This window comes from Chaetura pelagica, unplaced genomic scaffold (assembly GCF_000747805.2).
Source record: "Chaetura pelagica isolate M959 unplaced genomic scaffold, ChaPel_1.0 scaffold156, whole genome shotgun sequence".
NCBI classification, from domain to species: domain Eukaryota; kingdom Metazoa; phylum Chordata; class Aves; order Apodiformes; family Apodidae; genus Chaetura; species Chaetura pelagica.
In genome coordinates, this window is record NW_009953694.1 from 1555241 (window position 1) to 1571296 (window position 16056).

Genomic DNA, 16056 nt, shown 5'->3' on the forward strand with positions numbered 1-16056 from the left:
GGTGAATGGCGCAGGGAGCTGCCAGCTTGGCTTTGCAAGCTGAGGGGCAGGCTGCATTGCAAGAGATATGACCCTAAAAGTGGTGCTGCTGGAGCCAGGTCTGAGCTGGTACCTCTCTATACACTGTTCTGCAGGGATGCCACCAGCTCAGCTCAGAATCAGCCTGGGGATCACTGCGCCACAAATTGTTGGGCTGTGAAGACATGACCTGTTGGCTTTCAAAAGCAAAATAAAAATTACTGCTTTTTCAGACCTATTTCTCCTTTTGCATTGGAGATCCTCTGCTACAAATTGACAGTCTCACTAGTAGAGAGCATGGAGACATATCGTGCTCCTGCAGAGACACTGAGATTTCACTACTTTTCAGATGGCCTCTGCTACCTGCTCCAGGAAAGTGAAACAGCCAGGAGACCAGTCTGAAAAGGAATCTTCCTGCTTTAAGGCACTTTGTAAAATGCTTTCCAAGTAAAGAAGTCATCCTGAACATGAAAAAGACATGGATTTCCTTGGTGATGGTAAGAATTACATCCTTGTTTGATATTACTTGGCTTAGTGAAACAATATTCCATTGTTTCACAGAAATGTTGAATGTCCAGTGCAATCATCAATGGAGCAGAGTTTGAAAGTTGTCCATAAGTATAATCTGTCCTATTTCTGAGCAGTGTTGTGAAAATATGTGTTGGCACTAACATTTTAGAAGTAAACTTCCTTCACATAGCAAGAGAATGAAGTAGTGTTAAGTAAAATAGAACTTAAAGACTCTTCATTTGGTTTTGAAGGATCACTTTGGGATAAGCAGACAAATTTTGTCTCTATAAGGGAAAGATATTGAAAATACAAGCTATATTTGATCTGGAGCTCTGCTATTTAAAGTGAATTCCTATAGCTAAGGTTAAAACACTTTAATCACTTTTAATTTTCCTTATAAAATATAAAAATTATATTCTAAACTCTATGTGTAATGTAATAACCTTATTGTTGTAACTATTATTATTTATTTTTAATATTTTATGGCAGATGATTTAAAGTGGGAAAATTAATGTTGATGTCCATAGTAGACTAGAATTTGTAGTTATCAGTATAGGTAACTATATCTTCACTTTTTTTAAAAAAAGGACTAGATCTAGGAGTTAGCTATACCTTCACTGTTTCAAAAGAAATTCCTATTGTATATAATGACAAAAGGAAAAACCATGTGCTTTACAATTTGAAAAGAGACAGCTGCTGTTATCCAAGCTGTTGACCTAGCCAAAGTTAGTGAGAAATTGTTTTTTAAGCATGAAAAAAGTCAATGAGCCAAGACTGCTATAATTAGTGTTGGAATTCCTATTTGAATAGAATTTCTCAGTAGAAAGCAGGCAAGGAGAAAAATGTTCATAGGAAAAGGGAGCTGGAGGTCCTAGCTTCCAACCAGCTTGGGCCCCAGCCTTGACCTCAGCTGCCTTCCCAACACAACTCCAGCCCAACCCAGTTATGGGTATGCAAAAATCCCCATTTGAACAGGAGACAGAGGTTTTGCAATGCTATCTCTAACCCCCTCAGCAGCCTTGTTCTCAGAACGCATTGCTTGAATTCATAGCTTTAAGAAAAACCTGAGCCACTCTGTCCAAGGATCCTCTGACCCATCCTTAAAAATAGTTGGGTAACTAATTCCTGCTAATGTCAACACAGAAGTGACTTGAGCAAATTGCCTGACCCATCCCCAGCATGTGCTCACCAGGACTGACTGGGGCATAGTGACTTGCATTGACTGGTGCACACTGAGTGTAACTCCTTCTTAGTGCTCTTACTGGCTCCAGTGCTTCTGCCAGAGGATTTGAGTTTTCATTTCCAAGACTTCTGTTAAGCAAAAAGTGCAAGAGAAATAAACCGTACTTTCCACACATGTACATGTAGATACGTGATTTCCTTTTTTCCCTAATTGCAGTTGAGACATACAGGAGTGAGGAGACAGAGCTCTATGCATTACAACAAAATCAGCAGAATGATAAAAAGAATTACCTGTGGATTGTGGGGTAAAACAATTGAACAATTAAGCAAAGCTTATGAATTGCAACAGAGACTTTTCTTCACCCACCCCAGAGGGGAAGAAACTCTGTTTTGCATATATTTCACAAACTTCAACATCAGCCAAAATGTACTGTGGAAATTATTTCCGTTTTCAGAAACTGTGTTTCCTTTTCAACAGAAGGGCCAATGTTGAGCTGTCTCTCCATGGGTGACTGATGTTTGGGCAGGAGGACAGTGCTGCCTGAGACATTCCCAGGCATGAAGTCAGCAGTGTGAGCAGAAAACACAGGCATGCACCCCTCTCTGTCTCTCCAGAGCCCTTCCTTTTGACATTTCTTAGTCTTTGTCACATTAAAGCTTCATAATTATGAAAGTGCCAACTCAGAGGTACCTCACTTATTGCTTAAGACTACTGTGCCATTCAGCCTAGATGCTGGAAATCCTCCAGGTGAGCCAATTCCATATACTTTGATGATGAGCACCACAAGTATTTTTGCAGACCTGACAGAAGCAAGGGAATCTTTCACCCAAGCAGCACCTATAACCCCATTAGAAGGACTCCCTAAGCTGTCTGGAGGTGTAGGGGACATTGCTGGACACGGGGGTCTCTGTCTTCACCCCTCAGACGCGTCTGTGCTGGGAGCCAACAGTGCTCTGACCGAGGCAATAGTGTGGGGTGGCTGAGGGCAGCCATTGCACCCATGCTGCTTGAAACCAGATATTATCCCAGGGATGCTGTGGAAAGCATACTGTCCTTAGATCTCAGTGTTTTGCTCACTTTCAAGAAACAACTGCTTACACCATTATGGCATGAAATATTTTTAAAACCATGTAAGTGCATGGAGGGGTTCCTTCTGTTTTTGCTGCTGTGCGTTCCCTTGGAGACTAACTGCTGGCAACTCACACAAAAACAAGTCTATCTCTCAGTAAAGCATACCTTCCTCTAAAGGCCCTTCTTAACATACTCAAAATAGCCACACATTTCTGATAACTACATGCACGAGCTGGATGAAGAAGCCAAAAGGACATATTTGATCCATGAAGAACTGCTATGTTCAGTCGTTTGCAAATATCTTTAATTCTTAAGTTATTTCCAGAGCCAGGACTAATTCCTGAAGCAGGTGGGTATAGGGAGATTGAAGAGTTTGAAAAGAACATGAAAATATTAGGTATTATATCCTCTGAATTGCTGTAGGTTTCTGTCCAGAAAGAGCACTGAAAGGAGCTGAAGGTTTCACAAACCAAGCATGTCATCAACAATTTATACAACGGCACTTATACAAAGAAAGGCACCTAGACAGGCCAATTTAAAGTTCATTTGTATATGATCACATTTGTGAAGGTGCAGCCACACCCCTGACAGTGACATTTCAACATTTAAGCATTTCAACAGAATTCTATACCTCTTTATAGTGTCAGCAACTTCCTACGAAACCTGTCAACATATAAGAGTATTCACGTCTGTGTTTAAAGAAATCCACCTGATGCTCATCCTTGTTCATGTTCTTTCCCTTTATCAAATGCTTCAAATATGTGCAGCCAATAACTTGCAACGATGGCTTTACCTGCCAGTTTGGTATTATGCAGTTTGTATGTTGTCTATTTACTCAATATGAGTTCTTCTTGTCAATGAAGCATTGTTTTACACTACAGAATGAACCTGGCTTTGTCCAGAGAGAGTTAATAGCACATCGTGAGGAGTTAGAATCACGTAAGTACTCAAAGGCAAGTACATATTTAAACAGTTCATTGGTGGAATTCATGTTGAGCTTCAAAAGACACCAGGACTTTAAAAGGAAAAAAAATGGTTTTCTGAGAGGGAAGATGCAAAATATTAATGTATATGAAAGGAAATAAAAAGAAGATTAAAAAAATTATAATCCACATATAGGATTTCAATGTTTGGAAACACTTTCTAAACTAGCCCTTTGAAAATAATTTCCTCTCCTAGTTCCCTGTCAGAATGTGAGGCTGAACCTTGTATTTCTCTTTGAAAACATGCTAGCAAATCTTGCAGGAACAGTTCTTCCTCTGAGATTTTCTTTCATATTTTTTCTGGTCTGTAAATATGAAAAGAAAAAAAACTTTTAAGGTTATAGTAAATAAAACTGGTCCTAGCCAAAGCCAGTATTGCCAGGAGAAAGTATTCAATCTGTAATATAAACAGAAGTACTAAAGCCTGTTCAAAGCCCTGTTAGGTGTTCATCTCAGTTTAAAATCTAATCTGTTCTGTGTGAATGAAAGGTATCTGTAAGATAGAAAGTGTATTTGGAGAACAAGTGTGGGGAACTGAACAAGAAAGAATAATTAATTTCAAGGTTTAAAAATACCAAGCTGGAACAAGTGAAGAACAAAAAGAGAAATCTTCAATCTGTTATGTTTGTGTTTTATTCATAGCTAGGACACCAGTTAGGGAATATGCCTGCATTAAGCTTATAGTCCACAAAAAGAAGAGCCTCATAAAGGTCACTATCCTCAAGACCTAACAGCTGGGAAATACTGGCCCCCTCACAGCATGTTGACCACTGAGACAAGTGGCCACTGTGGCAGTGTTTCCTAAAGTCACCCAGATTATGGAAAGCATTCTAGCTTCATAACTATACATTTAGGGAATATCAGTTTTATTCTATGCTCATTTTGCAGATGAAATATGAAGAAAGGAAAACCTCCGGAAACCAATCCTGCAGCAACATAGAATTACAGAACAGCAACAGGAGCATTAGAAGACTAATAGAAAAAATTGTGCAATAACATCTACAGAAATACCAAAGAATCAGAGTTCTTTCTATCCTTTCCAAGTAACATGAGAAACTGCAATTGTCAGGTTTATTGACAAATTCATTAGGAATGATAAGGTGTATCTATGAATATATTTGTTTTCAAAATTCCTGATCCTGCTCTGCTACTCCACTAAGGCTGGTATTCTCCTTAAAAATCCAGCAATCTGTGATAGTAAAAGAGCCTTGTTATAGCTGTGGTAGTGAAGGAGATGAAGAGTACGAGGTCTGAGAATAAAAGGAGTTGCCACTCTCTGGTCCTACCCTAGGGAAGAGCAGAAGCACTAGAAGAAGGAATGAAGAGTGGGAAAGGAATAGATTAATATTGCTGCGTGATTGGGAAAAAAAGGGTGCATGACCATTGTTTAAGAATAATAGAATATTTTTTGTTGGAAAAGACCTTTAAGATCAAGTCCAACTGTTTTGTTGCCTTCAAACATCCCAGAATTGAGTTTCCATTCTACCATCATCTCAGTCACGCAGCCAAAAACATGATTTCTGGTAAAAGGTTAGTAACACTTTAACTTCTCTCTGACCTAAAATTGGTGAAGGCTTTGTGGGAGCTACAAAAGGTGGCATCAAACCTAGGCTTCAGGAGTTGCATTATTATTTAAGAACAAATTTATTTTACTATATTGTTTTGTTTGTAACTCACATAGGTGAAAGGATGGCTATTTCTTGAAAGATTTCTTTTGTTTAAAAAGGAGATGCATAACTCATCTAGTCCAAATTTAGGTAACTCTGGGATAATATGAGAGGCATGAGAAAAATTCCAAGTGTGGGAGTAAGATAGTAATGGATTTCAACAAAAAGAAAAGATCCTGAAGCTAAGTAAAAAGAAGTTTTTTAAAATGCCTGTTCCTTTTACTACTAAAGAAAGTTAGAAAGTTAGAACATAAATTGTTCTGTGATAAGAAAACATAAGCTTCATGTTATTTGGGGAAAAAGTTACAAAATCTTGTTGACTGAGAAAACTGCAGTATAATTGTCAGTCAGGCTTAGAGCTCTATCACTGGAACAACTTAGGCATGGTCTCCAGAGGTTTGTTTGATGGAGACAGAACGTTAAATGAAGCACTGCATTTTCTTCAAATAAATAGTTGTTTGCAGACTGTGTAGCTGCTATGTGTGCACTAGGCAGGGTCATTTCCTCCCAATTTTCTTATTATTTCCTGAACAAAATTGGACATCCCAACACTCAGTCTCTACCTATCATTACATTTACCAAAGCTTTCCTTTTCTTTCTCTGTCCTCATCCTACAGAGTGGATAAAATTTTCTGTTGAGCAGCTTTGTATAAATTATGTTAGGCAACTTTAAATAAATGTTATATTTATATTCCTAAGTTCTAAATTAAATTATAAATATTTTAATCTGTTTGTTTTCAATTGTCTTTGTTTTTTTTCAGTTAACTAACTCCAGTTGTTTTCATTTTGAAAACTTCTCTGTGACAATGATTGATTTGTTTTGAGTTGACTGTTAACTCCAGTTCTCCCCAGAATTAAACAAAATTGTTTCCTAATTAATCTACAGAATAAATGTCTGGCATGCTAATACATGTAACTCGCTTCTCAGAAGAACAAGTGAAATCCATTTCTCCAAAAACTTTGCTCCTTTCCTTGAATTCATGACCCTTTTGCCTTGATTGAGCAATATCTTAGTCCAAATCTTAGCGGAGAATCCAGATTGCTGCGAAACTCCCTCTGATATGTGTTTAAAGTCAGCTTTGTTTTGTTTAATTAGCACCAAACTAACTCCATTCAGAATTGGGTTGCACTTACATCATCAGAGAAACACAGAACCTGTCTAGGTTACAAATGAAAAGGACTACGGACAGATGAATGTACTGTTTTATCCAGAGAGAAGATATGGCTGTATGTTGCTGTGACATGTATGGTTCAGGGAATTACTTACTCAGAAGAACTCAGGACAATCAAGAGAGATGTGGATTCTGAAGCCTTTATGAATATTGTAAGTTGCTCAATACCGTGACTTGGAGACGAATGGAATGCATGTCTCACAGGAGAGAGCTTTCTAGATGTTGGAAATAACTGGGTAGATGAGCTGCCTTTATTTAACCGACCATCTCTAATCACTCTATGTATTAGTGTTTTTGTTTCCATTTTCTTCTTTCTGCATGTTTAGCAGCACATCTTATGTTTGTTAGAAATTAAGCCGAACACCTTTCCTTACTAAATCTCCAGATTTAATTTCCGTTTAAATGTCAGTTACCAGCTTGCTATTGCTGGCACTATCTTCCTGTTTGAAAGAACAACCTTCACACCAGGAATGTCAGCATTTTGTCATCAAAAAAGACTCTAAATAACCAGTGGCTTATGTTTTCTCTGGGTTTGAATGACAAGCATAGGTCAGAAATGTCAAGCTTTACAGAAGCAAATTTCTTGCCAAGCAAGCTTGCTTAGGTTCTCCATCATTTGTTAAAATTCTGGCTTTTCTGTTCTGTGTGAGAAATTACACTGAATAATTCTCTGAATACAGTTTATAAAAGACAATCCTCTTCTGTAACAAAACAGGTTGAATTTAGGACAGAACTAATATTTATTTCAGAGCATAAGATTGGCTGTATTACTGATTTCCCCTGTGTCTACACAAGTGGCCAATCCTTTTTTTTTCCATAATGTAGTCAGTTTTCCAGTGGTTTTCATTGCATCTGCACCATTCAATAAAGGGCAGTTGTGAAGGGCTCTGGATTTCTCTGAAGGCAGTTTAAATAAACTGGTTTCACTTTGCAATGCAGTAGATAAAGAGCATGCACCCAAGCAGCTCTTCATCACAGCTGTGGGAAGCATAAGCTTCCACCATGAGGTTATAGTGATTCTTATATCACCAGAATGCAAGGGCTTGTGATTGTATAGCAGTAGTATAATATAAAGGGTTTATAATAGATTTTAACTGAATAGTTAAATCCTGGGTTTAACACAAAGAATGAAGGGAATTTGTTGTAGTTTTGAGACTACAATATCCAAACAGATACTACTTTGTTCAGATACTTAGTATATGTAGACTTAATCCCCAGTAGTATCTGCTATCTAACATTTTTCTAACATTTATTCATTGTATTCACATATGCATATAATACATGAAATTGACTTCTGCAAGCAAATCTTTTTGAACCTTCTCTTTTAGAACGAGCTCATTACTTACAAAGGGTACCCCAGTGAGGAGTATGAAGTGACAACAGAAGATGGTTATATCCTTACTATTAACAGGATCCCTTATGGTTCACACAACCAGGGAAACCCAGGTACAGTTCTTTAACATGAGACAAATCCAGCCTTGATAGGGCACATTATTTGTAAAAATGTCTATCAACGCTTGTATACACAAGTAACTTCAGTAGAGAATTCTGGCTGCCCTGAGCAGCCTTCAAGATCAACAGGATTTATGTCAAACACATCTATTTGTTATTAAAATCCACCATAATACAAAGTATTATCAGCATAATAAGAGTTGATGAGTAAAAGTTAAAAATTAAAAAAATAAATTAAAAAAAAAATAGGGCAAAGGCTGTAATCTGCCCATCAGCCTGTTTGGAGAAAGCTGCTTCAGCTTCTAATTTTGCTTTGCTTTTGCTTACATCTGTTTAATAGCAGAGATTGATTCATAATTTAGGTAAAGAAAACCTCTGCAAACAATCCCACAACTTCATTCTACATATCAGTGCTGAGAATCTCAGGCTACTGTGGTAGAGCTGTACAAACAAGGATTGGGGGCTGCCAAGCCAGTTTCCACCAGCGTGAGGTAGATCTTACTATAAATCCTTACAGAAGTTTACTAAAACTTCTCTCTTTACAGAAAAGTACATTTTGTTCTTATATTTAGTTGTCTCCCTTTAACCTCGTTCAGGAACAAATCCCAGGGTTGGATATGGAACAGTAATGTCCCTGAACTACCAGAAAATCAAGAAATGTTATAAATTGTTATTTTGTTTCTGATTTGCTTTTCAGCTTTGAGACCTGCTGTATTTCTCCAACATGGATTATTGGGAGATGCTAGTAACTGGGTCACAAACCTGCCCAACAACAGCTTGGCCTTCCTACTAGCTGATGCTGGCTTTGACGTTTGGATGGGAAACAGCAGAGGGAATCGCTGGTCCAGAAAGCATCAAAATTATTCCATTTATCAAGATGAATTCTGGGCATTCAGGTAAACTGAACTATTGAAGGCCATCTTCACTGCCCATCCTCACATATCAATTTCAGCTGGTTAAATCAGGGATTTATATATGTTACCTCTTATAAACCATTCTTCACATTCACTGTTGCTGAAGTGCTTCTATGTACCCATGTAGACATTAATAGCAATGAAGAATACTTTCCTCTGCTTGCTGCTAGCAAAGGTTCTCCAAGCTGGAGGCACAGCAGCAGAGCAACTCAGAGGAAACTGCACAGGTCATGTCCAAGGCACTCCTCAGTTCTATGGGCAGTTTTGGAGGCTATTTAAAAACACTAAGCCACGTATTAGAATAGCACAAAAATCACAGCAGGAGAATACGTAAGTAATTTTTGCACTTACTTTAATGAACATTTTACAATAGGCCTTTTTGTTAATGCCAGATTGTATGAAATACGTGTTTCTGTGAAAGGAGTTTAGCTACTGGATCACCTCCTCTTCCTTCTGTATCGACAGTTACAATTCAACCTAACTACCTGAGACTATAGTCTCTCTGTGGATGTCAAGGGAGAAAAAAACCCGGAAAATCTTGAGCAGTATCTTCCATATCCAGTGCCATAAAACACAACCTTAAATAGCTAGATGATTCATTGAATAGTTAATGTTGTTTCTTTGCTGATAAGCCTGTAATAAAAATGTGAATGGAAATGCATTTTTAATTTATGCGTGCCTCTCTTTCAATTTCCTACCTGCAGTTTTGATGAGATGGCAAAATTTGATCTTCCAGCAGCAATAAATTTCATTCTGGAGAAAACAGGACAGGAAAAACTGTACTATATTGGCTATTCACAAGGCACTACAATTGGTAAGTTACACACAACAGACTAATGTTTCAGGAAACAAGTGTAAAAGGTCATTTGAGATACTGAATGCACTTGGGGTTTTCATTAACTTTTTGCAGGCGTGAAAAACATAGGATAAGCTGTTTTTAGGTATTTAAAATTTATTATAAAGACAATAAAGCATAATGGGCTAAATGCATTACTGATACAAGTCTATTGACTTAAAATTATACTGGAAATTATTATGAGCCATGCGCATTATTACATTCCAAGAAGCAAGGGTGTGCCCAACAGCAGCTGTTTAGTTCACCAAAATAAACAGAATAGGAAGATGAGAGTACAAAATGAGAAGTCAGCCAGTTTGGATAGCACACTCACACAAGAAACAAAATATACAATTGGATTGATTGGAAGAAAAACAACTGATCCTTCCAATAATATATGATATGCATGCATGTACATCAGAAGTGTGAATTTATGTTTAAATGGGTTTGGAAGAAAACTGGAAAGGCAAAATATAGAAAGAAATTTCTCTCTGAAGAGGGAAATGAAACTACAAGCTGGTAACACATGAAGAAGAGGGATTTCAGAAAGATCTAGGCTGAACCATAGTCTCTGAACAACTGACAAGATTACTTGTATGTTTGAAATTGCAGAATAGTATTTAAAATTACTGAAAACCATCTAATGTGCAAATAATTATTTTCTTATCTCTTCTATTTTGTCTTCTCAGCTTTCATTGCATTTTCAGCAATGCCAGAGGTGGCTCAAAAAATCAAATTCTATTTTGCACTGGCACCTGTCACTACTATTAAGTATGCTAGAAGCCCAGTAACAAAACTCCTCTACCTACCCGAAAGATTGCTCAGGGTATGTGATATCTTGGTTTCAACTGCTTAACCGTATACTTGTTTGTTCAGCTCATAAAATTAACAAACAGAAAATACAGGGCTTTATGAAGTCTACTCATTTGCATGTGGGTGTTTTTACCTAATGACTGAAGCCTTTGGAAGTTCAGGCTGGACATTAAGAAAAGTCTTTATCTAGGGCAACAGCACAGCACTGGAGCAGGTTACACAGGCAGGTACAGAGTTGCAGATCCTCAAAGGTTTCCAGGATTCCTCTAGACAAAGCCACAACTGATGTGCAAGCTTAGAGCCAAGATAAAAATTCAAGATAACATGTAACATATCTCTTCATTAAAAGTGATGTAACTAATTGAGCAATGCTTGAGCTGGCTGATTTCTTTCTTCTTTCTGAGAACATCATCTGGCAAATGAAGAAAAAACAAGTGAGAATAGGAACAGGACACAAGCACCTTCTAAAAACCACAGCACAATGTATGAGAGTATATTCTTAAATCAATGTTACCTTTGTATTTCACAGGGTTTGCTTGGCAAAAGAGAGTTCCTCCCTGAGACAGAGTGTATAAGAAGACTAATAGTCCCTTTCTGCAGCTTTCAAGCATTTGCCAGGCTTTGTAGAAGTGTCTTTTTCAGTCTGGGTGGCTGTAACCTGAAAAACATTGACATGGTATGTATAACTTATCACCTCTAGCAAGAATTCAGGCTTCTGCTCCCAAAATTTGCAATCTATCCTGTAGTGTGAATCCTTATTATTATTATTATTATTATTATTATTATTATTACTACTATTATTTTGCATCATAGTATGGGAAACGTTCCCCACTACCAGGTGGCAATACCTGCTGGTTTCCCCATCACTGGCAGGGGACCATGGCCTCATTTCCAGTTAAGCATTTGATGTTATTCCTACAATCAGCAGCTGCTCAAAGCCCCCCAGAAATCTAGTTTGCCCTCACCCAGAACACACCTAGGGCACTGTCTCCAGGTTCATGCTGTGACTGCTGGTCTTGTTGGAGATTTTCAATATGCTGGCACATCAAGGAAGAAGAAATAAAAGCCCTCCCTGCTCCAGTTTTACAGGATCATTTTGCAACAGACAAAGGAAGACATGTACTCTCTCTTGTCCTCCTCTTTCAAACTGTGGGCCATGAGGGATGTGTTTAGAGGCACAGAATACCTTGGGGTTACCTGAGAGAGAGTTGGCAGACACAGGGGTTTAAAACATACTTGGGCTATGTTATGTTAGCTGTAGTCCAGATCCCCTGGACATCAAAGTCTGGCTCTAGCATTTTCCAAAAAATGCCTCAGAACTTATTCTTTGAGGAAGGATTACACAGCAATTTCTCAAGAAACCCCTTCAGGACTAGAGTGTGTTTTATTTTGAACAGTCTTGCACTCCTCAGGCTACTGCTGTTCCTTTTGCTGTTCTGTCTGATAGCAATCCTCTGTCATACAGGATCTGTTGCAGACTTCTGAAAAAAACACCTAGGTTGGTGTCTAAATTGATGGATTTCTATTCTGCCCTTTTCATCTGTTAGATTCTATTTTAGATTCTCAGTCATCCTGGAAAATGTTCAGGTTGGGGGCTGGTCTTTTGGTATTACTCTGAACCTGACACACTGCCACATCTGGAGTAACTCTGAGGGAGACTCTGGTCATACAACTCCTGTATCTGTTTGTTTTCCTGATACATGACACTGCTACAACAGATGTTTTGACATGCATCTAAATAGATGGAAGGAAGAGTATACTTACTAAATATTTTCTTTCAGAATCGAATTGATGTGTATATTGCACAAATGCCCGCTGGAACCTCTGTGCAGAATATAGTCCACTGGAGTCAGGTACTAGCAAACTAGCAAAACTAACAAAACTAGCAAAATAAAATAGGTACTTACCTCTGGCTGAATGGTATAGAGTGGGCATATCCGATATCCTGCTGTGGAACCATAGCTAGCTTTTTGGAAACAAATTCAACAAGTAGTTTATAATTAAAACCTCAATTCAAAACACTATTGTTCATTGATCTTTCTTTTGCCAGCAGAATAAAGATACCCTATGTGATACAGGTATATTTGAAGCCAATAATGAGATGCTGTATTTGTGTAAAAACGTGTGCTGGAAGCTGCGTATGGAGATGTATTTATTGCTCTTTTATAAATTATGTCTATGATTCTGTACAAAGCCTACCTTAAAAAACACTGCTGTTTCCAGTGTTGAGTCAAGCAATGAGCAAGATACAGGCTGCTCTGTAAAATATCAGATTTTACTAGTAAAAGCCCCTGTAATTTTATCTCTTGCTTTCAAAGCTGTCAGTGTAGGAACAGCAATAAAACCATAAAGAAATATACCTTTATTTAAGTAGACTCATTACTTACATTACTGTACATTACTATATTCTCTGTCACAGTACATCCTCAGCGGTACTGCTGATAGGAGCCACCTTTCTGTCTTTGGACTTACACTTGCAAAATTTGTAAACTCTGGGCACTGTCACAGAAGCTGCAGCATGCAAAACGTTTCCTGGCATGCTGCAGGCTCTGGAGAAGAGCAAGTAGTAGTTGTGAGCACAGTGAGCTTGCAAGACTGTTAATCTACTTTTCAATGCAATAAACATATGGATGTGTTGGAGTGAAATCTACACAGACATTTACTCAAAATCAAACATTACTTTGGCTGTGAATATACATAAAACATTAGATCCGATTAAGTTGTTTTTGTAACCCCAGCCTAGGCCTCTAAAGAAAAAGGGTTACAAAGGCACAGTGGGGGGAGCTCTGCAAATTGGATCAGGTTTAATTCAGCATCTAGCCATACACTAGCAAGTACAAACATGCAGGATTAATACCCTTAAGCCTTCATTGCCATTGCTCTTATTACTATTAAAGCAGTTAACAAATATCTGATGTTCAATATTAAGGTCCCATTAGGGTGCCTCTCACAGTGGTAACAACCCATGCTGTAGGCAAAGCCAAGGAGTAAAACAGAAGAACTAGAAATAGTGACTTCTCTATTCAAACCGAAGAGGGAAGGAAGAACATATGAAGGAGCCACTCACAGAACTGAGAGATGGCAATGTGACTGTCACATGAAGACACTGCAGCAGCAGTGAGGAGAAATTGCTAGAGGCAATTGTTAATAGCAATTTAACAAACTAGAAAAAATTGCTTGCAAAAGTACCCCTGGGGTTTCCTGCAGGAGCAGTGATATTTTTAGTTCTGACAAAAACATTTGACTTCTTTTCCCTGACCAAGACTTTTAACTAATTTACTGTTGGCTCTTTCATAGCTCTTAGCAGAAATTTAATGGAGGCTTTAGACTGGAGTCAGAGGCTCAGCAGGGAAAGAACCCATACACTTTCTGGATCACAGCTTTGTAACTACCCTTCTCTTGTTCATCATCTTAGGAGGCCCATTCAGGGAAGTTCCAAGCTTATGACTGTGGCAGTTCAAAGAAGAACATGGAAAAATACCAACAGGTATATTTGGTAAAACAATATTATCACCCTTGGACTACACAAAAACACAGAGGAAGGCAGCAAGGTTATAGTAGAAGGCACATTTTCAGAATACAAATAGATTGATTTAACTACCACCATCTGTATTACTATTTCCCAGTTTGGAAGTCAGCAGAGAAAAGTTGCAGGCCCTACTGGCAAAAATGAGAGAGAGAGAGTGTATTCAAATGTTTTCAATTAAATTATCAATAGGAATAAGAGAAAGTAAGGGTGGGAAAGATAGAAAATGTATTTTGATAAAGAGGATTGCCTCTGGTGAATCAGACCAGAGAGAAATCTTGTCTGCTAGCATGATTGACACACTTGCCAATGCATGGGAGAGCAGGGAAACAATGTTAGGGAGCACGTAACTGCAGAGCACTAAAAGCTACCACTCTGGCAGCCAGAGGTCCTCAAGCAGTTCCTGAGGGATCTCTCCTCCATCTAAGACTCTAATCCCATCCTTGACCCTCTTAACCTTTGGTTTTCTACAACAGCCTTCATTAAGTTGCATGTTTTAATGATGGCTTGCATGAAACTACTTCCCATGCGTTTGTGTTGAATTTGCCCCCAGAAAGTCACTGGATACCTTCTAGATTTTGGGTTATGAGAAGTAATGGCATAATTACTTCCTGTGTTACTATTCATGACTGTATAAGCCTGCTTCCTGTCCCTGCTGTGGCCTCTATTTTCCAAATTCAGGAGTCCAAGCTACTTCCTCTCTCCTTCTACCGAAGTCACTTCTTGCTCCTTTTCACCCTTATGACATGTTGTGTTTTATAACTAGAACATATATGTTTTCTGGGGCTGACCAGGCTGACTAATATTCCAAAAGACAAAAGGAGGTTTATCCAGTGTCATTCTGGCATATTCTCTCTTGGTCTGGGCTCCTGTCCTCTGAATTCCTAGCTGAGAGGAAAAAGACACAACACTAAATCTGTTAACTCAGGAGACAATTTTCCTTTGGCTGTGCTATCAGCTGGGTCATCCTTGAAAGCACAGACAGAAATGGCAAGCAAAGATGCTTCCTTCCTGGTTTGGTTTAGGCAACTCTGAACAGTGACAGAAGAAATTCCCAAATACATGTTTAATATTTGCTGTGCTTTCCTGGACATTCATTTCTATATTGCTTCATGTTTTTCAGGCTACTCCTCCTCTCTACAATGTAGAAGATATGACTATACCAACTGCAGTGTGGACTGGGGGACAAGACTTGCTTGCAGATCCCAAGGATGCAGATATTTTACTGTCCCAAATTAAGAGGCTCACCTATCACAAGAGGGTTCCTGAATGGACACACTTGGATTTCATCTGGGGACTAGATGCACCTTTACACATGTACAATGAAATTATTGATCTGATGCAGAAGTATTCTTAACTTTACTCTATGCTTAACAACCAGTAGCCATACCTCGCTTAATGACACTTGCTTTCACTCAAGAAAATCTTCTTTTGCCTCACGTGGTTCCTGCTGGAGTCAGAGAAAGGGTTCTTCTTGGTGGTATTTTCACACCATGTATCACTGCAATGCCTTCTGCATGCTAATGGTGCACTTCATATTTTCTGGCAACCTTGTGAGTTAACAATCACTTAAATCGATAAAGCCTAGATACTGCAATAACAGTACTTTGCTAGCAGAAGACAGGGTTTTCTTGCAGTCTGCTCTCTGGTTTAGACCTTAACAGGAACGAAAGCACTAACTTTCTCTGGATATGGCCAGTGACTTCAAGAAGTTTTCTGTTCTTCATATTTTTTCTCCGTTTATTGGGCTGGCAGTTCTTGAAAGGCATAGTGTAAGCCAAGAGAGATTCAAGCAGTTATGTATATCATATGATATAAATACAATTAATTTTGTTATTAGATGACAAAATGACCAGCAAGTAAAAACTGAGTTCACGTAAAAAACCCCTCACTCCTGGGGAAAAAAAATAAA

The 16056-nt window shown here is 38.4% G+C and overlaps 1 protein-coding gene across 1 annotated transcript; it reads left to right on the forward strand.

Annotated features, from left to right (window-relative positions):
* The first annotated feature begins 5221 nt into the window (after positions 1-5221).
* Positions 5222-15501, forward strand: LOC104391133 (lipase member M-like). The gene is made up of 10 exons (XM_010000364.1): positions 5222-5295; positions 6645-6756; positions 7933-8050; positions 8754-8952; positions 9675-9784; positions 10495-10631; positions 11148-11294; positions 12400-12471; positions 14034-14105; positions 15268-15501. The coding sequence occupies exons 1-10, from the start codon at positions 5279-5281 to the stop codon at positions 15499-15501; spliced, it is 1218 nt and encodes a 405-aa protein (XP_009998666.1). The 5' UTR covers positions 5222-5278.
* Positions 15502-16056: the final 555 nt, after the last annotated feature.